The sequence below is a fragment of the Dreissena polymorpha genome, chromosome 1 (assembly GCF_020536995.1).
Source record: "Dreissena polymorpha isolate Duluth1 chromosome 1, UMN_Dpol_1.0, whole genome shotgun sequence".
In the NCBI taxonomy this organism is placed as follows: Eukaryota; Metazoa; Mollusca; class Bivalvia; order Myida; family Dreissenidae; genus Dreissena; species Dreissena polymorpha.
The window spans coordinates 113,032,695-113,058,282 of NC_068355.1; the positions used below are offsets into that span (position 1 = coordinate 113,032,695).

Here is a 25,588-nt window from a genome sequence, read left to right on the forward strand (position 1 = left end):
TTTACAAAATGGGGGAAAAATATATACTCTTTTTTGAGGGGAATGGGGCCGAATATCGGCTCCGAAATTGCCATAAAAAACACTGGCCTTATACAATGATCTGCCGAATGTGTCATTGAAATAATGCGGATATGAATACACGTCACGGTCATGTTTCTGAAAATAAACATATTCTTTCATTAGATGCATATAGATGTGCACGTTAAACTGTATGTTTCATTCCAATTGATATTTACATGAACTGATCATATCTGTTTTGTTTTATATATAGAGATACATAAAGATCTCGTTTTTAGATTTTGCAAACAAAAAAAGCAGATAATTTCTAATTACATCCAAATGTACAATGTCTTTAATAAATACGTATGATATTACTCAGACTTGCAAACAACAGCTCTAATTAAATTGTCGTTCAATTAGGCGCATAAGGCCTTAAACCAAACCATTAATTTATACGCCCATGCCTTGAATATATACCTACGAAGAATATGCCGCTCACAGGAAGGAAGTGTAGATCATTGCTTACCAGGTGGTACGCATCGCTGCCATCATTAATGCCAAATTAACTCATAGAACAGCAACCTTGACATTGCAAAACAGAATATAAGAGTGAAGCTATGTAAAAGTCCATCCATACATGCAGTGTTGAATACGCAGACGGATCCGTCAATGTAATGCACACACAATTGCGATGTGAAGCTTAAATTTTATACATTTATTTATTTCTGTGGTTTTATGCTTGTGTCCTGTGTCTAATTGTCGCGATACTGTTTCTAAATATTGTCAGTTTTTCTTAATAATTGGTCGCTGTTGTGATAGAATGACAACTACCGTTCTTACAGAAATTACACGTGTGCCCTGAATTGTGGATGCAATGCGGTAATGCCTCCTTGATTAAGCACCAATATTAATGATATTTATAATTAATGTAGCTGAATTGTTTTTGAGATCATATGTATACATTATACAAACATTCATCTTTAAATGAAAATACTAGTACTGATATAATGCTAACCCGATTGCGGACAAACGCAAAATAACCACAATGCATGTACGCGAATAAAACACCCTTTATTTTCAAGCTTGATCTGAAACAAGAGGGCCCAAAGCTTACGTTTGCTCATCTAAGATTTCAAATAGCTTCAGTGATGCCTACGTGGACTAATCTGGTTTAATCCGAATACAAGTAGTACTTGACTTCCGGAGTCAGGTAAAGACCTTCTGTTTTCAAGCTCAAGGTGAAAGAAGGACAAGCTTAAAACAAAACAAAATAACAGAGAAGCAAACACAAAGGTTAATGCCTGATAAACACTCGATGTATTGGTTTGCGAAAATAGTATTGAGGATAAGAAATATTCCAGAAACAAGCGCTAGACATGCGGGTAAAAATGCAAGGCACATCCGATATGATAAATTACACTAATGATTTCTGGTATGCATGACCTCGCAGATTTGTTGTCGTAAATCCAATTCTTGTTAGACATACAGCACATAGATTGAGATAAGGAGCAATCCGAGGGCGCATGTTATTGCACGTTTAGATAGTAGTAAACAATATTTTAGCAACCGGTGTTATTGGCTAATATGGCGTCGGTTGCGTACATGTAACATGTTTTATCTATACAAAATAAACCGTTTTCGTTTTAAAATTCAATTTCAAATTCATTGTTGATCTTCCTCAGACACTTATTACTCAAATGAATCTACTGAAACAATCTTAAAACTTGTTGCATTTCAAAACAAGAGGCCGATCGTTCCTAGATTGCCATAACGTATTTAATGCTTTGCATATTTACTTCAGCCAGAACCTTATTGCATAAACAAAGTAGCGAACTGATAAGGATAGTTGGGCAAAAATCTAGCCATATAAGGAAAATAGCCAGCCACCAAGGAGTCTTGTTTTTTTAACGGACCGAAACTATTTTCGAAATCGGCCGAGATATCATCAGAACAAATGTTGTGAGCATATTTCATGAAAATTGGGATAAAAATATGAATTCCAAAGTATTAACAATGTTTCAATAAAGCAATAAAAGGACCAACTGCCCATCCTCATGGGGCGTTGTTTTTGAACAATGATTTCATGGGTGTAAAAAAGAATTCATTAAACCATACGAAGAAAACTGACCCCCATGGCGGCAATATTTTGCGACAGATCTAAACATTTATATATTGTATATATGAACTTATATCATACACTGATAATACACACCATTTATTATAACAATTATGTAAATCTTATTGTTTCTTTTTATGTTGTGATTTAACATACGACAGCGAATAATTACATGGACGGTCTATATAATAGTTGTATCATTTGCCATAGACAATTCTCTAATGTTTTGTTGTTGACGACAGCTTGTTTGTTAATATTTTGTCAATTATAATAATTATGTCAATGTGCTTGTTTTCATTCAAACGCCTCGGTTCTTGCTTTCTCTGTAGTTTCCAAACATTTTCATATCCAATATATATACTTATTTAAGTACCTGAAAACAAATCTAAATCGGTATTATTTTTTTTTAAGGTAAACAGCTTTTTTCTAGTTTTATCATAGAAAGGTTTTCTTATGACATTTTTGTTTTCAGAATTTCAAGCGAGGTATCCAACGTGAAAAGTTGAGTAAAGTAAAACTTAATTATGAAAGATTATAATCATTATAATACATTTTGACAGAAACGACTCTGACTTCATCGGGTTACGTTCATATTGAATATACCGATATTAGTGATACTGCTTTATACAAGAAACTGTAGTTTTGAAAGTAAAAAACATACTCCAACTTTGTAAGTTCAGTGTTTCACTACACCTTTCAGCACATTGCTGTGTATTATCTGGTTCACGAATAATTTGCTCGCCACAATCAATTACTTTCCATTTAACCTTCACAATATGACCAATGTTTACAGTGCGGAATTCCTTCGAAAATGGTTTTTATCGCGTTACATACAACACCATCTTATTACACCTCGCTCTGGCTTACGAGGCTAAATACATGTGAGTTATGTATCTTCCCAAATTAGAATGTGCAGCACGCACTTTCAGGGAAAAACTTTCCGCTTACCCTTGATATTTGCTAAGAAGTGACCTTCTTTAAACGAAAAATACCACAACAGAGGAAAGTGTCGTCCTTGATAAGCCTTTTCCGGACTGCACAGGCTAATCGGGAGGCTTAATTAACGGATGTTCAGGGCAGTCTTCTGGAGGCTGGCGTTCTAAACGAGTTGATTTTTCGAAAGGCCAAATCCGGTTTTATTGTTACTTGAGGCGGAAAACAGTTCCAAGGAAAATCATTGATATAATGCATGATGTATCAAAGTATTTAGCACGACGTTCAATACTTACTTAACTGGAGTTATCTCTCGTACTACATAACTTACACGACTATTCTACTATAATCAATCTGGTAAGGACCTGCATTATCTGAATTTTAAGTTAATTATATTTTATAATAGATACAAATGTAATGCTAACGATATGTGTTTGTATAACACTAACAACTGCACAAACTCGCCGGTTTTAATTAAAATACCCAACATATTTACTCTTATTAACAAATACTTATCGGTGTTTGGATGAAAACGAAAACATATTCGAATCTATTGCCCATGGATCGATGTGATACGTCAAGATGTTCTGCGTTTAATTAACGTTTTATGTCATTTTTCTGCCTACTGATTGTGTGAATTGATATTATTGTATTTAAGTTTGATTGTAACATTAACATGTATGTTGACAGTATTAAGTTAATCATGACAGGTTTAGCTTTTTCTTAAGATGGGAGTTTTATGTGGATGAATGGTAAAAAGTTGTAAAATGTAATAAATACAAATGTGTTTTGAAATGTACGAAAACTCATGCACATTCTTGCACATATAAGTGATGAAAACGAATGCTGCTTTCAAACAGATTAAAATATATTTATTTCCAGAGAAGTATGATAACTATAACAGAAACGATATTGTGAAGTGAGTTTTCCTTCTAACGTCATTGAACCTTTCCAAATTATGCCTTGCTTAGAACGCTTACCCCACACGCCCTTTGTTCCTCACATAACCTATAACTGCTTTGTCATATAGCGTACCATATGGTTCATGCGTTCACATGCCTATAATTATTGTTTACATTTTGGCTATATCTTGTTTATAGTTCACCGAATTATTTCTTACCACAGGAAGTTTCTTTTCGTGAATGGAGATTTTATGTCAAAACAATATGGTACTCGGGTTACACCTTTCAGCGAACATTTGCTTTCTTTGCGGTGGAAAAAACAACACCAAATGCCCTAAAGGGGTATTTGAGTAAATGTATACATCAACCCATAATATCAAAGTACACAATCAATTATTATGAACGTTTGCCGAACTTATTTGACCCGCGATTGAAAGCTCTTTGGAACAAAAGAAATACGTTTGGAATCTTGAGAAAGCTTAGGTTTTTCAGACAAAACTATTTATCGTTTGTATGACACTTAATAATTGTATCCACCAATTCATGAAAATGCTTAATATGTGAGACCCGCTCTGAGAAAAGGGGGTCCAATGCATGTGCAATAAGTGTCATCCCTGATTAGCATGTGCAGTAAGTGTCATCCCTGATTAGCATGTGCAGTCCGGCAAAGGATAATCATTGACGACACTTTCCGCTTTTATTGTAATTTTCGTTTAAACGAAGAACCTTCTTGACGAAAATCCATAATCGGTGGAAAGTGTCGTCCCATATAAGCATATTAAGTCCGCACAGGCTAATCAGGGACGACACTTTCCACCCAATATGGACTTTACGACCATGCATTAAACCCACTGTTCACAGAGCGAAGCTTATTTTATAATTTTGTGTGATTGCTAATATGAGGTTATTTATTTTGACGACTTTTCTTGACCGTCAACAGAAGAGTGGCAAAACTTCAGATCATTTTTTTTAATTTACTGGTTTATAAGAATAGTCGTTGTTTTTATCAATAAGAAAAAATAGGAATTTATCGCACAACTTAATTTCAACAATGTTTCAAGTTTTTTTAAGATATTTAAAAGTGTCCATGAGAAAATAACTTAAGAAATCGGATAATTTCCCGTAAACGATTATAAAAAAACGTGTTTTCCTTCAGACGATGCATGACAATGTCTTTAAAAGACTATTCAGCAAACATTATGAGACCTGCGTCATGCGAACATGGGGCTTATGTCCCCGCTCGCGCAGTCTGGACAGATTAGCTCCTGACCCGAGTAGATGCGTGGGCAAGTCTGGAGCTACGCTCGTCGCATATGGCATTAGACCCACTGCGCATCTTACTCGTAATGCGTATACACAGAAACGCTTCGTTGATAGTTTGGCAAATGCTGACTTTTTAAAAATCAACGATAATTGCAAAGGGTGCCATAAAAATTAACATGTAGATCTGTATTTTATAGATGATGTGTTATTCTCACATCTTAAGCGGATACAGGCTCCGGTTGTTTATTTGATATAAATGATCGCACACGCTTTGAAAAATATTACACGTTAACCACGTGTTTATTGAAAAAAAACACGTGTTTAATAGTGATCATGAGATATTAAAACATCATAAGGTCAATTATTAAATTGAGCCGCAACCTTTATTAAGTATTGTTGTTGATATCGTTCAAGAAAATGAAACTGTTTATTTTAATAAATTACGCAATAAAAAGGTAATAACATGATGACGCACGTTGTCTTTTCCATCGGCACTGGAAACATTTAATCATGTGTTTCAAAATCATAAATATGTCAAAGGGCACAATTAAGTATATGAGATTCGATTACCTTCTATTTCGTATAACAAGTCATGTATAACTTTAATGCTGTTTGACTACGTTAGTAGCCATTATATATTTAGTATTTAAAGGCACTTCCTCAGAATGTAACGAATGTGGAAGTAATTCACGAGTTTTATGTCTTGAGTGGTTAATATAGAAAAGTTTAGATGTAAATAGCATGTATTTTGTGCTTGTGCACGTTTATCTGATTATGCATGTTTACATTTGGTAAATAGAAGGTCGAGATTTGTTTACAGTTGCATCATCGCCTATTAGTCAGTTGCAGATGACGAGTAATGTGAATGAACGTGCGCTCTCCTCTTATGAATTTGTAAAGCACGTGTATGTATGAGTCTCGTTCTGTGGAAACGTGGTTCAATGAATGTGGGTAAAGGGTCGTCCCAGATTAGCCTGAGCAGACCACTTTCCGCCAACACAAGAATTGAGATTAGAAAAGACATCCTTTAAACGAAAAATTTCATAAAAGCGAAAAGTGTCGTTCTGCGATGATAATCATGCGCCGCCTTCACGGTCTTATCTGGGACACCAGTTTACACACATGCATTAAGCTTCGTTTTCCCAGAACGAAACTTATATATATTATACGAAATCTTCTTTTAAGCAAGTGCAATTGATTTGTTTTTATTCACGGTAATGATGTCAATTATCAGCGAACAATACGCCTACGTGGTATGTAATGTATCGTTTTAAACTAACGCGCACACACTTTTCGTTGTTCCGTTTCCGCAAAAACACAGCTCCAAAAAGTATTTCAGATGCTGTAAACTGTTGTAAGGGTTTTAATTTCAGAAATAATAATAACTTCTTGGTCTATATAATGAGGATAATTACATGTACTTAAAATCGTACTTATGAAAATGTTTTCTAATATATCTTTGCGTCACCTGGAACATCTACGCAAAACTATCAGGCTGCAAACAATTCTTATATGTTTATATTGAACCATGTACAAACTCGAAGACAAAACATACTAATTTACGTAAATGCATATTTAAAACGTGTGTGTAGTAACTACTTTTTATTTCTTCGGATACGAGTAACCGTGAGGTCAATGATTCCACGAATTGTTTATACACTCAAAAACACCATGTGATAATGGGACATTTCCTAATCATATAAGAGTATTATGGCTTGTTCAATTATCTCATAATCGTGACATATCACCTGATCTGGATACGAAATAATTCACAGTTATTAGATTATCATAACTCTGGAAGATTTAGTGGTATCAGAGACTGGGTTTCACTCAAACTTATCATTATCTGAATGAGGTTTTTGACGTGTATCCTGGGTGGAATTCCATTCAGTTTTATCACATGGAACTGTTATCGCAGGCATTATGATGAGCATATGTCTTCGTCTTTTTCCAAGTGATATAAGTCTTTGACTAGGCTAATGACTTCTATGCTGGATATGTCTTATAATCTAATAGCAGAGTCAACGAAACAGCAAAAACCACAGGATATACATTTTACTGTTATGGTCGTATTGAAATAGAAGAGAGATAACTTAATGTTTATCGACCAAACGAATCCCATGCCGTCTTATTGTTATTTAGCAGTGGTGAAAATATTATATATACTTTATCTCGTTGCAAGTGATATCAAAATAACACATCTTTTATATCATTCGACTATTAAATTTCATGTTGGATATGACTTTCTATAGAACAAGTAAAAACGAATAGCGAATTGACCCGATACCTCGCGGGTTGAAATGCAATGCATTAAAGTGAGGCCTCGCTTCGACTGCTCTGTTTATATTTTACATGTTAACATGTTGACAGGAATATGGAAGTTAAGTACTAAATATGAGAACATAGCTTAAGTATAAACGCTTTTGCGCTGGTAATTCTCTGAAAATAAAAGGTGCACGCACAAACTGCATTGATGTCGAGAATTGAGTGTAAAACTGTTCTATCTATAAAGCCTTTTCATTAGAGATAACATTGTTTCATGCAGTAAAACAATGTTACAAAGACGCGGATATGTTTCCAATGTTCTGGTGGTATACTCAAATCAGCCAATGGAATAAATGAAGTGTATTCATTCGTACCTAGCCGCGGGAAATTTTATTTGAATTTGATTGGACACTAACAAAGGTCAGGTATGGTGAAAAGCTTGCTTAATACAGCTATGCCGAATAAGATCAATAGAGACAGGCCAACGCATTATCGATGTCAAGATTTATTTCCTAAGACAAAACCTGCTCCCTCGCAATCAGCTCTAGACAGGTGAGCTCTGAAAATAGGCGAAATTCCACAGAACCGTGAGTTTGCATAAGACATTTCCACAATTGAGGCAAGCCCATTATTGATCGCACTGATCGACTTTTAGAGACATAAGAGATGCACAAATGAACACCTTTCTCAAACATAATTTTAGTGATTTGGAAAACACAACACTTTTTAATAGCTAGTAAAAATGTTACTCCTAAATTGGATCCAGATCTTGATCTTAATGTTATTTTTAAATGTGCTTGTCATTTAATTGTGCTTCCTCATTGTATAAGACTAAGCTACGTCACAGATAGTAAGTAGCAGGTTGTAATAATAACGCTATGAACATTCTATCAGAAAATGTGTGTAATGACTTTAGCAATTGTCACGTATGATAATGTAAATATTGCGGGCGGGCGGGCGGGCGTTCGGGCGGGCGAGCGGGCGGGCGTAAGGGCGGGCTGGCAAACGGACAGGCAGGCAGGCAGACAGTAGTGAGGGTGGTAACCAACAAGCGTCGCGTTTTTGTTTACTTTATTCTGGATAAAATGTGAACGTAAATTGTTTTTGAACAGTGTATTAGCAATGGTTATTAAAATGTATAGAACATTCATGTATTGATGATACATGTTCAATGTTGACATTTATGTGCTAACACAAACAAAGCAGCATTTTATTGTGCACAACAAAATATATTTCGCAAGGTATAATGCACATTGATTTGTTTAGAAAGACCAATAAAATGATAATAACCAGAAGCAGTGTGACGTCATATGACTTAAACAAGAATGCAACCGTTATAACCAATAGCAAGATATACATAACCACGTTTTGCAACATATACATAGGTTATATTTATAAATATTTTTAGATGGCAAAGTAGTAAATATTACTATATATAAAGCACTTATCAATAATTTAATGTCAGTTTTTTTATTTTCATATTATTGGAACAGTGTTAAATATACACAATAACAGTGGATACACATTGAAAAGTAAAAATCGGTTTCAGACACATAAACATATACGGATGAACGATTGTAATACATATATTAAAACCTTTTTAGAAGACATATGGCGTGCTTAGTATAAGTGCGTCATAATATTATTCGTGTCACAGCTTTTAATAGAATATTCCCGTCCCGTGTATGTTAAATGGTTCGCGTATGTAAAATAGTATCGCTGATAACATGAGTCCAGTAAACATAATTAGTAATAACGAGAAATGTTACAATGATCAATATTTACAAAAAAAAGAAAGATTTTATATGAAACTACGATTGTAATACAATGTAAATTTTAACTTTTTATAAGGTTAACATGACAATTTATCGTTTAGTCGTTTTTAATAAATCTGATTTATAAAATGAGTAACAAACAAAACGCAGTTGCATAGTTAATGTAATTACAACTTGAATATTATTCCCTTTTTTCATCTGTTATTTGCACTGATGCCATGTTCATTTAGTAAGAAATGCGCACATTTCTGACATACGCGACTGATTTATCTGCCAGAATAGTATGCTATGTATACAAGCCTTCACATCGAAACCAACGCATGAATAAAACATCGGTATCGAGGGCGAAACTATTTGACATTAATTGTATGTGCAATAATGTTTGAAAACCTCTGCGGGTGCTACCATGTGTTTCGTATAAGATGCACAGGCTGATATCGGTAAGGAAATAAACAACAAGGCTGCGGCAACTGCTAGATATGTGATTGATAAGATACCCGACGGTTGATAAGGCTACACGGAGGTTAAATGCCCGTGCGTAAAGTCTCTTCCAACTTAAGCGTTTTTCGATGAGATGGGCTTCATTGAAACAAACAATTTCCATGAAGCGGAAACTGTCGTCCCTCATACGCCTGTGCGGACTGCACATGCTAATATGGGACCATGTTTAACGGACGGACATGAATTTAACCCCCTTTTCGCAGAGCACTTTTCAAGTGAAAAACAAGGTTACGACAACTGTTCAAGGTACATGTATGATTGATTAGATAACCCAACGGCGGATAAACTACAGACTGGCTTCGTCTACTTTTTTCATAGAAATGTCTTTGAAGGCTGTTCGGTTGCTGATATTTTTTTTTCCATTCTGTCTCATCTTTGCATTTATGTACTTGTTTAATATATTACGTTTAGGATTTTTGTAATAAAGAGAATTTACATTGTATGAAATTGAAACTGACAATATAATCGCACTATTAAATAATGAGAAATAAATTTAGAATACTTAAATGAGTTTTCAGTTTTTTGTTGGTTTCAGCAGTATTAATTTTGTTTTAAATTAAAAATTAACATATTTCTTTATCTGATTTGTATTATCAGCAATAGCCTGATGCAAATTTAAATAATAAAGAAATATTTTGATATGCATAGTTTTCACAAACCTTAAACTTATGTATTCATTTCTTTATAATTTTATTGAGTTTCCTTTTTTAGGATATGTTGCACATGTAACATACTGCACACATATTTCATCACTAAATGGTTAGATTATTTAGCAATAAAACATGCAGCAAACGCAGACGTTAATGAAAGTTTGCATGCACCATTTAATGTCAACATCTCAGAACGCCGACAAGCCAGTTTGCCTTTAGAGAGTTCAGTAATTGATTTTTGTACGGAAAAGTATCAACCTTATTTGAATAAACATTATTAAGACTCAAGTATATCTACACAGATACTTTAAAGCATCTGCAGAGGAATATGTTATGTGCAACTGTATGGTTCATGTATTAATGCTAATAACATAATTTAAGTTCCATGCCGCAAATTGGCATGCACAATATCACGGGAAACAGTATTTAATTATCCTGAAAAGCAAACGTAATGACACAACCATCGCAATAACTTGTATTTGAATTTCAATGATTGTAACATACAAAATATATCTACATACATCAAGAGTCATCGGTTACTAACGATGTTTATCTCGTGTTATATAAACAACTCTATCAACGACTCATAGCCAATTTTCAAAAGAGTAGGTTAACAAACACACCACGTTTTTAAATGTCAATATACACGTCTAATAAACGAAAACACCATACTGCCGAAGCGAATGCCGTTGAACGAACTCACAGGCATGGAAACGTGCTTTCACAGCAACTTAAAAAGAAAATGATAACGCATCGGTAATTGCAGTATTAAGCCGCACCTCAATATGCAACAGACAATCTCGTACCACTATTGCAAAGCGCGCTCATAGTATAATATTATCATACTAAAACGTTATTATTTTTTCATAAGAAATTCAACGATTGATAGCTGTACACTACAAAGTTAACAAACCTTCATTTGTGGAAATTTTCTAATATGGCGTAAGTGGTTCAAACACTTATTTCAGAAAATATACGTATCGTTGCCGTTTGAGTTTAGTTCGGAAACGGTTTCACTTCATACGTTTGATGTTGTTTTTATTGTTAGCATTTATTTTGTCTTAAATACTATGCACGCATGACGGCATACTTTAACCTCGATATTTTTCGAGACGACGCTTCAAGAATGTCAGCAGGAATACGGAATGTTTTACTAATGCGTGCGTAACACACAAGGTGGCAAAAAAACCAATTCCATCTTAATTGGTTCAACGGGGTGCACAGTGGCAATTTGACAACTCTGAACAATGCGGAAGATAACAGGTATTTAAGATGGAATCCATAGCAAAGTGGAAAGAATGTGGTAAAAACGTCAGAGGAACATTTTCTTTATGCATCCGTTAGAATTATTGCATTTATTGTTTTCATCTACTTAAAACGAAAATATCGGAGTTATTCTTTGCGGCTGCATTACAAGCTCAAATGGTTCCATACAAATTATTCTAAGAGTTAAACAAATTTGGTAAATAAGATATTAAAAAAATGTTTATTTCATGTATACCGGTATGCTAGTTTAATTGCTTATAGCCAGTGCTTGCTGACGTGTTTTGCCGATAACTTGCATGATATGTGTCTTCTTTACCTGTTATATATGCCAAAAATATTGTACTTTGAGATTACATGTTGATGTGAACATGTACACACACACACACAAACACACATACACACACACACACACACCGCTAAAGGCATTTAGTTCGTTGGATTTCTTCACCTAAAAGAAGGCGAATGTTCGCTGAAAGTAGTTATTCGAGAACCATACTGTTTCGACATTAAATCTCCGCACACGAAAGTTAACTTCCTGCGGTAAGACATTATTCGACAATCTGTAAACAAAGTATGGCCAACGTGTAAACAATAACTATTAGCATTTGTGCACAGGAATCATATGATGCTTGATATGACCAAGTATTAATGGGTCATTGGCTTAACGAAGGGCGTGTAGGGTAAGCGTTCTAAGGGATCATTTGGAAAGGTTAAGCGACAAAAAACACTTACTTTAAAATAACACTTCTTTTATAGCAATCATATAATGTATTGATGTTATATATTTTGGCGGCAAGATGAGTTTAACTTACTTATCTGTGCAAGTATTTGAATTGGTTTCATTAAATATCAATATCAGTTTTTCAGATACTTTCCATTATAATTCGGATGCAATTGCTGAAATAATTATCGCGAAAAGCATAATTACATTAACTTGCAATCGTACTAGTCGGACTTTTGCACGCATATAGTTTATGTAAGCTAGAAAAATATCAGACACAAACTGCAAACACTTATTAAATTGAACCATGTACAATATCGCCGACAAAAGCAGAGTAATACACTTTTGAAAACCTTTGTTGAATTATGTATGGTACTTATAAATCTTTTTATCTGCGGATACGAGTAACCGTGAGGTCAATGATTCCTCAAATTATTTACACACCCTTCAACACCGTGTGATAATGGGCCATTTCCGAATCATATACGAGTATTATAGCTTGTTCAATTATCTCATAATAGTGACGTATCACCTCTTCTGGATAAGAAATCATTCACCGTTATTAGATTATCTTGATGAAAATAATCATATTCTATGTAGTTGTATTACATACTTATGTCTTATTTCATCTTATATCAAAATACCACGGAACATTTATTCCATATTGGTATCAACTTCTGTGTTTGATGTGTCTTTTTTTCATAACTAATATACTGTACCAACCAAGAACGGAATTTGATGCAAGTTTTATATGCTTGCTGTACTCCAATCGGTTTTCAAGTATAATTACTTGATTTACTCAAACGGAAATCATTTGAAAAGAAACTTAAGTTGTCTTATATTCGTTTAAATGTGTAAACGATCAGTAACAATTACAGCTGTCTCATTGCATTTTGTCTTCAAAACCTTTTGTTCTATTTATCTCAAGTTCATGTCTTACTAATACTGGTACCTTAATACCAAAGACATGAAATAGTGGTTCCGTTTAATATAAAAAACTGTTTTGCTTTTAGTTTAAACATAATGTGCAAAGTATCCAACATGTATTAAATGTGTGTTAATGATTTCGTATCGGCGTAATTATATAATGGAACATTCAAATACAGAATACTTAGCAGCAGGCACGAGTATTTATAATGAGGAAAAGTGTAAATATGAATCGGATAGCTGTGTGGTCTATTTGAGCATTCAAGAAGACATTTTTATACGATGAACGTTAATATATAAGACTAAAAGTATCTTTAGTCTCACCTTGACATATTACGACACGTTCTTGTCTTGTAAAGTAGAAAGTGATTAATCTACCGCACACGCGAAAGAAAACCACACTCCTTATTTTCTCTAACTATGCACGTATTTTAAAATTATGATTTTTATTACCACTAAGATGAAAGAAAGGCCGTCCCAAAAAGAAGATCAATAGAGACACGTTATCGGTGTAAAGGCTCATTTCCTAGGACAAAACCTGCTTCCAAGCAATCAACCCTAGACACGTGAGCTCTGTAAATATGTAAAATACCATAGAACTGTGTGCTTGCATTAGACTTTTCAACACTAGCGGCAAGGCGACTAGAGACTGCACTGATGGACTTCTAGAGACATATTAGAGATAGCACTGTAGGCGACTAGAGACTGCACTCATGGACTTCTAGAGACATATTAGAGATAGCACTGTAGGCGACTAGAGACTGCACTGATGGACTTCTAGAGACATATTAGAGATAGCACTGTAGGCGACTAGAGACTGCACTGATGGACTTCTAGAGACATATTAGAGATAGCACTGTAGGCGACTAGAGACTGCACTGATGGACTTCTAGAGACATATTAGAGATAGCACTGTAGGCGACTAGAGACTGCACTGATGGACTTCTAGAGACATATTAGTGATAGCACTGTAGGCGACTAGAGACTGCACTGACGGACTTCTAGAGACATATTAGAGATAGCACTGTAGGCGACTAGAGACTGCACTCATGGACTTCTAGAGACATATTAGAGATAGCACTGTAGGCGACTAGAGACTGCACTGATGGACTTCTAGAGACATATTAGAGATAGCACTGTAGGTGACTAGAGACTGCACTGATGGACTTCTAGAGACATATTAGACATAGCACTGTAGGCGACTAGAGGCTGCACTTATGGACTTCTAGAGACATATTAGAGATAGCACTGTAGGCGACTAGAGACTGCACTCATGGACTTCTAGAGACATATTAGAGATAGCACTGTAGGCGACTAGAGACTGCACTGATGGACTTCTAGAGACATATTAGACATAGCACTGTAGGCGACTAGAGACTACACTGATGGACTTCTAGAGACATATTAGAGATAGCACTGTAGGCGACTAGAGACTGCACTGATGGACTTCTAGAGACATATTAGAGATAGCACTGTAGGCGACTAGAGACTGCACTGATGGACTTCTAGAGACATATTAGAGATAGCACTGTAGGCGACAAGAGACTGCACTGATGGACTTCTAGAGACATATTAGAGATAGCACTGTAGGCGACTAGAGCCTGCACTGATGGACTTCTAGAGACATATTAGAGATAGCAATGTAGGCGACTAGAGACTGCACTGATGGACTTCTAGAGACATATTAGAGATAGCACCGTCACGAACGCTTAGAGGTGCTCCGTCAGCTTTTAAGTGAGTGGCAAAACATTGATCTCTCCAAAGAGCTAGTGAAAATACTAATCTGAGATCCCGATTGGATCAACGTGTTTCTGTTTAAATTGCTTGTCTTTTTACATGAAGGTAACCAGATGAGCCTCGCTCTAAGAAATCTGGACTTATTGCACGTGCATTTAGTGTCATCCCAGATTAGCATACGCAGTCAACACAAACTTATTCAGACCACACTTTCCGATTTTATGGATTTTATTTAAAGGAAGTCTCTTCTAAACGGAAATTCAGTGTTGTCGAAAAGTGTATTCCCTGCACTCTGTAAGGATGGGAAATTTATCTGTCAAAAATTCTCCTGTACACTCCTTTACTTCGTTTCGAAAGAGTATTTTACCCACATTTAAAAGCGTAAACAATGGATAACGAATCATTTCACACTATATAAATCAATTAGCAAGTAGAGTAGTTGGGACAACATGCAGCTGAAAGCATCGCATTTTAGCTTACTTTATGTTGGATATCTTGTTATCGTTTATTGTTTTTAAACAATGCATTGGTAATCTGTTTTTGAACAATATAAAAGTTATGGTTATTATAGTGTATATATAATTCATGTATTTGTGATAAATATATTCCATTTACACATTTATGTGCTAACTCACAAAGAAGCGGCCTTCTATTTACGAAAACTAAAACAAATATATTTCGGAATGTATAATGAACTTTTTATTGTTTTAAGAAAGAAATTTACCATTATCACGATCATAACCAGGCGCATAATAACGTCATATGAAAAATGCAACCACAGCATGGTTTACATACACACGTTTTGCAAAATATACAGATGTTACATTAATGAATACCTTTAGTAGGAAACGTATTCAATATAAACATTTTAAAAGTACTTAATTAAATATATTTCAGTATGGAATTAATCAAGTTTTTCGGACACTTTAAAATGCAACCAATGACAGAAGATGCAAATTGATAAATGAAAATCTGTTGAAGACGTTTTATGATTAATGATTTAACAAATGGTATCGGAACTGGTATAAACGATGTCTGGTCTGCATTGTTATGAATGAGTTATTACATTAATCGTGATTACAATGCATAGAATACTTATGTCCCATGTATGTGACATGGTATGCTTGCTTTATAAAAGACCGAAAACCTTAATTATGATTAAGGAAAAGCAATCTAACAAAATACAAGAAACAACTATTTTATTAAACTGTTAATTATTGAACTGTTTGAAAGAATAACAGAACACGCAATACTTAAGTCGTTTGTAATTCGTCTGATTTATCGAATTAGTTACAACCAATATTGCAGATGAATAGTTTATCTAAATGAAGCATGGATACGTTTGGCAATTGTATTTGGTATGCTCACTGAATCCATGCGCATTGTGTATGACATTTAGTGAGATATGCAGACATTCCTGACTCACACGACTTATTCAATGCCAATATAGTATACAGTATATACGAGCCTGCATTTTGAAACCACCACTGCAGAAAACAACAGCATCGCGGGAAAAACAATATCACAGCGATTTTATCGGCAATAATTTTTGAAAACCACTGCTGGTACAAACACGTGTTTCATGTTAGATGCTAATGCTGATACCGATAAGAAAATAAAGAAGATTGGGGCCACTGCTTGAGATATGAATGATAATATACCCAACGGCTGATAAGGCTACAGACTGACTTTATCCTTAATTGGTTTGAGAGATATGTCACTGCAGGTGAGTCGATTCCAGAGAGTTCGCGTTTTGTCTCATCTATGCATTGATATACGCGTTCCATAAATTATTGTTATAAGATTTTTCTAATAAAATAAATCAAATTTGTTTTAAATTTAGATGAACTATTATTACCCAATAAGTAAAAGAGATATACATATTACTATATTTTGATATGTTCAGTTTTTAATTCATCAGTTTCATTTATTTTAAATTTAATTAAAAATTGTCATATATGTGTTGTCATCAATATTCTGACTTAAATTTACATTATAAAGAAATATATGGATATGAATATTTTCCACAAATCTCAAACTTATTTATTCATTTATTTGTTATATTACTTTTGCTCATTTTTCAGGTTATGCTGCACATGTTATATACTGCACAAATATTAGAGCGCCAAATTATTTAACGATAGAACATGCAAGGAATGCAGATTTTATGAAGATTTGCATGCTCTCTGAACGCCGGCAACCTAGATGTTTCAGTCATATTTTTTTGTACGGAAAAGTATCAACCTAATTTGAATATACATCAGTCAGACTCTGAGAATTGTAGAATTATATCTACAAACGAAGTTAAATGCATATGAATAGACGTATTTTAAACTTCATTGTTAATGTACTAATGCTTGTGAAATAATTAAGGTCCATTCTGGTTATTGACATTTATATTATCATGTGACTATCCTGTAAAGCCAACATATTTACACGAAAATTGCGTTATTCACTGACAATATACATGTCTCTTAAAGGCAAACACCAAAGTGACGATGGGAGTGCCGTTGAACGAACGCGTACTCGGTAACAACTCTAGAATCCTGCCAAACTCCCCCACAAGTGCTGCCACAATAACATACTAATAGAATGATTAAACATCTGTTATTGCATTTCTACGAAGTGGTTTATACGCACCTAAATATGCCAAAGACAATATCGTAAAACAAATGCAATTCGCGATTTACAGTGTAAGATAATGATGATAGGAGAATGTAATTTCTTCAAATAGGTCAACTCTGTAATGTTGTTAAACACAAAGTAAAGGAGTGCTTTATTTCAATAGCTCTTTTTCTATTAATGGGTATATGGTTTGAAGACGTATGTAAGAAAATAGTTTGAGACTTACTCGCAAACGGTTAGAATTTAATTGGTCTGAAATATACTATTAATGGTTGTACAAATGAGACGGCATAATAGTGTCTATATATTTGACGCTTCCGACTTATGAAAGGTGTAAAAACTATATTAAAAGTTTGACCGAGGCGTTACAAGAAAGGTGGCAACATCCCAGCTCTATCTCAATTGTTTCAACAGAAAAAATGTACTATAAGGACGAAAAAATGTTCATGACGTCAACGGAGTGTGAAGAGGTAAATTGATAGCTCTGAACATTCGCACGATTACAGGTAAGATGACAGAAAATCCAAAGCAAAGGCGGAAAAGGGTGATACTAAACGTCAGTGGTATATATTTAGTACGCATCGGTTAAAAACACAGAAACTATTTATTGTTTACCAACTTGACAGAGATAATAACGGATTTATTTTTGCAAAGTTGTATACGGTACGGTAGATGAAGGACAACATTCATTGAATGTATTTTATCCGTTTGATTGATTCTAACCAGTGCTTTCTAAAAAAATTGACTACAATTTGCATGGTATGTTTTTTAATAGTGTCATGTCATATATTAAGCGTTATTTGCTAGAGCAGGCTTCTTCAAATACACTCTCAGGCTTTTGTTCATAAGGACCTATCATAAGGAGCATTCGGTTTTCCTTTTCTAATTCGATTATATTACGAACTGTCGATAGTCATGGCCTCAACGATACAATAAGTTATTTCTAAGATAAAGAGCGCCACTGTATTGTACAATTTTCCCACTTTTTAATATTCACTTCATGTTAAGTGAACTCTGTGAAAAGGAGGTTTAATGCATGTGCGTAAAGTGTCGTCCCAGATTAGCCTGCGCAGTCTACACAGGCTAATAAGGGACAACACTTTCCGTCTCAACTTAGTTTTTTGCTAAGAAGAGAATGTAATTAAACGAAAAATATCATAAAAGCGTGAAGTGTCGTCCCTGATTAGCGTGTGTGGACTGCATCGGCTAATATCGAACGACAATTTACGCAAATGCATTACTCCCCCTTTTCACCGGGCACGGCCCATGTACAGTGGACACATGTGGTAGTCGTTATTAAAGCATTGTTTGTGGAAATAGTTTAGCGGTATTCCCAAGATTTTTTTTGCAATCTTTCTTACATACGTGTATCTACGAAAAAAGAGAGATTTTCTGTTCAATATATTTTATCATCCTCGTCAATATGTATATGAGGGTAGAGGGAATCCGACTCCATACCTTACAGAGTTTACAAGTTACATATGCTTATTATAATACATTTTATACGCTCCACTGCCAAAAGCGTAGGAAAATTGACACATCATTATAAGGCCGAATACCAACTGTAGTTTCCGTCGTCCACTTCTGACAGTTCATATTATATTAAGTGAACCGACCATTTTTGATTGAAATCGATTTAACTGAATTAAGTCACTTTATTGGACGTTAAAAAGCAAATATTATGTAAACACTTATGGGTGGTTCGTTACAAATATTGAATGAATTAAATATCGACCTTGATTATAAAGATAAAATATCATAGGATAAAGATGTTATCTTCATATGACATTCAATCATATGATCATTCATGACCATAGTCATTAATAGAAACCACAAGTATAATCGAGTCGACTTTATATTATTATAAGCAGATTTTGTGGTATATGGGTGTTAATGTGCACATTAAGTCGTCAAAGTAAACTTACACAGTTAATTTCGATGAACAACTAAAACGATTTGCAGTTTTGCTACGTTACACGTTTTTCATGACATTATTAAGCATATTAATATGTTTGTCAATTGTTTTCACTTCGTGTCTAGGTAATCACACATACGAAGTGTTTGAATATTTGGTGATAAAAATAATTTTATAATAACATTTTACACCTCCCATTAATTCTATTTGATCGTACATTGTATATGTGGGTGGTTAAACTCCGTATAATCATGACTGGTAACTTTTTTCATAAAATGAACCGTATCAGGCGTATGATGTCACGAATGAGGTCGTCTTTGTTTATAATCTTGAAGACACAAAGTTGCACCATCTTTAGTAGTTTAAACAGTTAATATGTTAAGTATACCAAAATATGCTACTTTAACAAACATCCACGACTTACTAGTATTTAATTTGAAGATATAACATATATATTTAATAATGGCATCATTGGCCTGTGCTTCGCGCCACGGAAATACATTATATTACAACATCATAAGGTCCTGAAAATAAACATCATCACATCTCAACATGACACACAGTATGATATGACATCTTTAAATATTTGGTACAATACAAGAAATGAAAAACCAAACTACAGGCCCTGACGATTGTCCCTCAGTGAGTTTGTTTTGTCATAAGAAAACACCACAGAGAAAGGTTTACGTTCAAGTAAATAATGTGTGGAAGAAGCAGTTTAGCTATAAATAAGAAGTGTTTAAGTTATTATATATGTCCGAACAACCGCTTTGACCATTTTACTAGATTTACACGTGCAACACATAACCTGTTCATCAAAGATGTAAAATAATTAATAAATCTACGTTTACTCCTCATGGTCCTCGTGGTTTCAGAGTCATGAAGTGCTATCTGGGATTTTCTCACTTTGCCATACAGAGAGCAATTATCTTTCAATACAAATCTATTTTCTGCACCCCGAGGGCTTATCAGATTCTGGTGCCAATAAACGGAATTCGGATTAACACATTCCTTAAGATAGCAGTCTACTCTAATGTACTCTACATGTTGATCACAGGGCTGATAAAGTACCTGTCTTGATAAATTGTTCGCTCGTTAATTTTCTTGAGACTTAAGTTGATTTAAAAGGCTCAAAACTTTCCGTTTGGTTTTTAGATGCTATAAAAAACTCTTTAAATATCTGTAGCAAGCATAAGCTTTAAAAAAGTTTTGGTGTATTTGTCATTTTTTAAAACAACAAGTTGTTTATAAAACTTAAGTCAATAGTAATACACTGATTGAATGTAATGTATATTGCGTAACAGATTTTTTAAACTGTACACTTACATAGATCTTTATCACTGAAGCGAACTTAAATTTTTATCGCAGTCATCTGACCTACCGTTTTCCTAAAACGATTAAATATGTGTAGTTCGAATGAAAATGATTTCACCGTATATACATATGCAGCACTCACGTGTATTACTTACTTTAGTTTGTAGAAACAGATGTTTAATCCATCTACTTCGGAATCATTTGAATGTAATCCATTGGAATCAAGTGTCGCATCACTAGCAATGTCCTCGTGTTTTTCTACACCTGTCGCACCACAGTCTCTATCTACTGCATGTAACTCCCCGTTGGCTTTCATGTGTTTTTCAGGTGCATGTTTCTGCGATATATTAGTTTTAGCGCTGTTATGTAAAATCCGATTGTCATTTATATATCCGATTTTGGTCGCATCATTGACATGATGCAAACCTTGTTTAATTGCCAAAACACCGTTAGGAATGGGTTCCCTTTCTTTTACCCTCTCATACTTCCTTACTGTTCTTGTCAATCCTAATTGTTTTAAACTCCCGTTCATCTTTATCTTTCGGTTCTAATTACAGACACTGTGCACCATATCAGCTCTTCACTTCCATGAATACAAACGTAGATTGACATTATCTGGGAAGTGAAGAGGCATTTATTCTATGATCATAGGTAAATTACCTTGTTTCCAGTCACGCTTGTGGAGGGTTCGCTATGCGCGCGTGTTTTCGTAAGTCAAAGTACATGCACTCATCAATGTAATATGGTACAACATAGTATTGTGCTTTGTTATTATTTTTATCTTTTAAATAATATTTTTTAAATGCAACATTTGGAGAGTCATTGTTTGTTGCGTTAGTTGCAATTTATCCCTTTTATGTTTAAAGGGGCCTTTTCACCGATTTTGGCATGTTTTGAAGTTTGTCATTAAATGCTTTATATTGATAAATGTTAACATTGGAGATAAAAAGCTCCAGTAACAAATCAATAATAAAATGTAAAAAAGATAAAAAGGTAAACGTCAGCAGTTCTCGAACAACTGATCCCTGGAGTCCAGGAGTAAAAAGTCTCCCACTTAGACCACTCCGCCATCCGTCCGAAAACACTGTCAGGTGTATTTTATACTTCATATAACCAATCCTCGTAGTTTTACAAAATATAAGGACAACAGAACTCTCCAAATTATTAATTCGTTTCGCGTTGCAACGCTTTATAATTTTCGGGTTTTTAAATCGTCAAAAGATGCATATAATGGCTATTTTAGAGCATGGTAAATGTTCATTATAACTGTTTCTTCACAAATATCATGACTAAAACGAAAATTTGCGAATCTGAAACAACTTTTTTTTCAATTTTGTCAATTTACCCAAACGTGAAAAGGCCCTTTTAAGGAACTTTCTGACCTACGAAATTACTGAATAAAAACTTATAAATGGAACCCATTAGCAATTTCAGAAAAAACACACGATATATTGTACCGGCTTTCATACACTTAGACAATTCAACTTATATTTGGATTTGTAATGATAATTAAAAAATTATTTGACAGGTTTTATTTGCTCAAATACAAAAGGACTTTCAATGTATTTGTAAGTTTGCAAAAATCACATCGAAAACAGCATATGATCAAATAACTTGAGGAACATTTTAAATTATCATCTCGAAAGCTAATACCCAATGCTTTATAATCTAATGCCTCAAGTCATAAGCTATATTTAACGTGCTAAAACATAATACCAGTTCCAGCTACGCTAAAATTTAACTGCATAAAGAAGTGAGTACGCAAGTGTGGCAATACATGCTTTGCAATGGAGTAGCAGGCCTGACGACTTACAGATCATGGATCTGTGGTCGGCAAAGAAATGCGGGATCGGCTGCGTGTAAGTGTTTGATATACGTTCAAATGATAACATCACAGCATTATCACAGTGCAGTTATCGAGTTAATAGTGTTTTGTTATTACATAAGTGGGTTCTGGAAGTGTTGCTCTATTTAAGTTAAGAGTCGCATTAAATCACTGAACATAAACATAACGGTGACATCAATTACACTATTGTGAACTCGCATTTCGCTCGTGTACTTTTAAACAATAAATGTTAATGTGATAATTTAGACAAAGCTATCAAAACGTATTTGCTTATTCAGTTTTCTCTTTGTTTTAGTAAAGCTTGAATAATATTGCCGCACAAAAAATGTAAGGGTGTTGGGTATTCTTGAATAAAGATGTCTGTCTGTCCAACAGGTCATCGAGTTTCTTTTGCGGCAAAACTCGAAAACTTTGAGGTATCAGCTTGAAATATCAAAGGAAGATATATTGAATTTAATGAATGTTAATTGCACAAGGGCCATCATTTATGTTTCCATAGCTTTATAGAAATCGCATGGTTGATTTTAAACTAAAATTGTATCCTGGGCAGAACTCTAAAACTCTTAAAGCAATCAACTTGAATTTCAGACCGTAGATGGATAAATCTAGATTAATCTTATGAAGTGAAATATTATATTTAGCTTATTTCGAAAAGACGTATCAGCTTGAAATTAAATACATGTACGAAGAAATTTGTTTTGGGGTTTGGGTGCAGGGCACAAGTGACATAACTCTTCCTTAAATGGTTTATAGTTATTGGCCATCTTATTCTTTAATTTCTCGGAGCACTTTACGAACTATATGATGGTTAGTGCAGTACATAAGAACCAAAACTCATCATAAATATTTCAGAGTAATTGCATTGTGTTAATCTCAATTTTATATTATATTTCAAAACGAAATCCTATATAATACGATAACATACAAATAATGCTTTTGCAGAATACTTGTTTCCTTACATCTTTAATGATATTGTATGTGCATACTTTTCGTTCTGAATTTTTTTTCGAACCCGTAATTTTACTATTCATGTTCAACAAAATTTTTAAGAAACTTGGAATGTAACAAAAACCAGTATGAAAGTATTTTTGTAATAATCATGCGGATATTGACACTCGACATGCATAATGTCTACAAAGAGTCCTATATTATTAACGATATCAAATAGTTATTTGTTTAGGTCACCATGATTTATCATTATTGTTATTAAATCTTCTGTGTTAAAAATCTGTGTTTATACACTAGTCATTGTTTTCCTGGTTCGATTTCGCCGAGCAAAATCCTAGATGTGCATCCCTTTCATTTCTTGATTGTCTGCTATATTATAAAGTTTCATTATTTGCTTGACCTGTAAGTTGTATATTATATTCCCATTGTTATTTCCGCTGCTACGTCTGATGATGCTTGTTTTGATTTGTTTTCTGATTTGCTCATATGCTTTCAACTGCGTGTATCAGAAATGTAAAGGACGTAATTGCACGCACTCCTCAATAAATAAAAGTCACAGTACCTAGTAATCCCTGTTCACAGCTGGCCAGAAATGACATATTCAGAACCTTTTTTTCAAAAATATCACCTTTTTGGTTTAAGCTTTGGTCTTTGAAATAGATTTCACACTTTTTCATGTGTCATTACATCAAGCAACATTACAATAAACATTTTGAAGAAATGAATATACATGAATTTTACATACGCCTATGTAATATGTCTACTGAAACCTTTAAGACAATGTACACATGTCATGATTTATTTGATTCACCAAAATTCACGTATACAACCGAAGCTTTATGTTAAGTTTAAAACATTCAGAGTTGTTTCCCTTCAAACGGATAGGCAAAGCGACATTAATTTACTTTATATCCCGGTGGCGTAAGATCGCATTGACAGAATACGTGAACCAATAAAACATATAAAGAAGTATGGACAGAAATGAAGAAGACTTTGATAAGTCTTTCAAAATTGTAAACTTCAAACATGCTTCGGGTGAATACACCATATTCATAGTCAATTCTAGTGTACATGTCGAATCATTTTTACAGACCTGCATAATGAGTTACAAATTTTCAGGCATTGTCAGACATTTTAAGACATTTCAGAAAGTGAATACATATACGTACATGGCAAGGACCTGTGTGTGGTTCAAGAATATATTTTATAAAGATCATAAAGAATTAAATACAGGTTTGATGTACATACTATTATTCAGAATATTGGAACTATGCATACACATCCAAGCTACGTTCTAGGGCCTTTCACTTCTTTATAATTAATTTTTCTTCGATGCATCAGGACATCTGATTAAAGGTTTTGAAATGTTATTGACAAAAATGTATTTGATACCTTTTTGCTTATTTATTAAATAGTGCGTCTTATTCTAAATAGTAATTCCTTTTTTACCTTTGACCATGAAGGATGACCTTGACCTTTCACCACTCAAAATTTCAGCTCCATGAGATACACATGCATACCTTAAATCAAGTTGCTATGTTCAATACTTCAAACGGTATTGAAAAACTGTACTGTAAGGTTAAAGTTTTGGGACAGAATGACAGAATGACGGAATGACAGACAGACAGGCAAAAAACAATATGCACCGATCATTCGATCCTGGGGCGTACAAATTTATGAACATTCATGTTTGTTATTTTTTAACCTTTGACCTTGAAGGTTGACCTTGAACTTTCATCGCTCAAAATGTGCAGCTCCACGAGATACACATGCATGCCAAATATGAAGTTGCTGTGTTAAATATTTAAAAAGTTATGAAAATTTATGTTTTTTATATTTTGACCTTTGACCTTGAAGGTTGACCTTGACCTTTCTCCACTCACA

At 34.2% G+C, this 25,588-nt stretch overlaps 1 protein-coding gene across 1 annotated transcript in view; it reads right to left on the reverse strand.

Annotated features, from left to right (window-relative positions):
* The window catches only part of LOC127845047 (myosin light chain kinase 3-like), a 70,973-nt gene extending 49,477 nt beyond the window's left edge, over positions 1-21,496 (reverse strand). Inside the window, exon 1 of the mRNA XM_052375672.1 lies at positions 21,066-21,496. Coding sequence (XP_052231632.1) covers positions 21,066-21,442 — 377 coding nt within the window. The 5' untranslated portion in view covers positions 21,443-21,496. The remainder of the gene's footprint in view (positions 1-21,065) is intronic.
* Between the last annotated feature and the right edge of the window lie 4,092 nt (positions 21,497-25,588).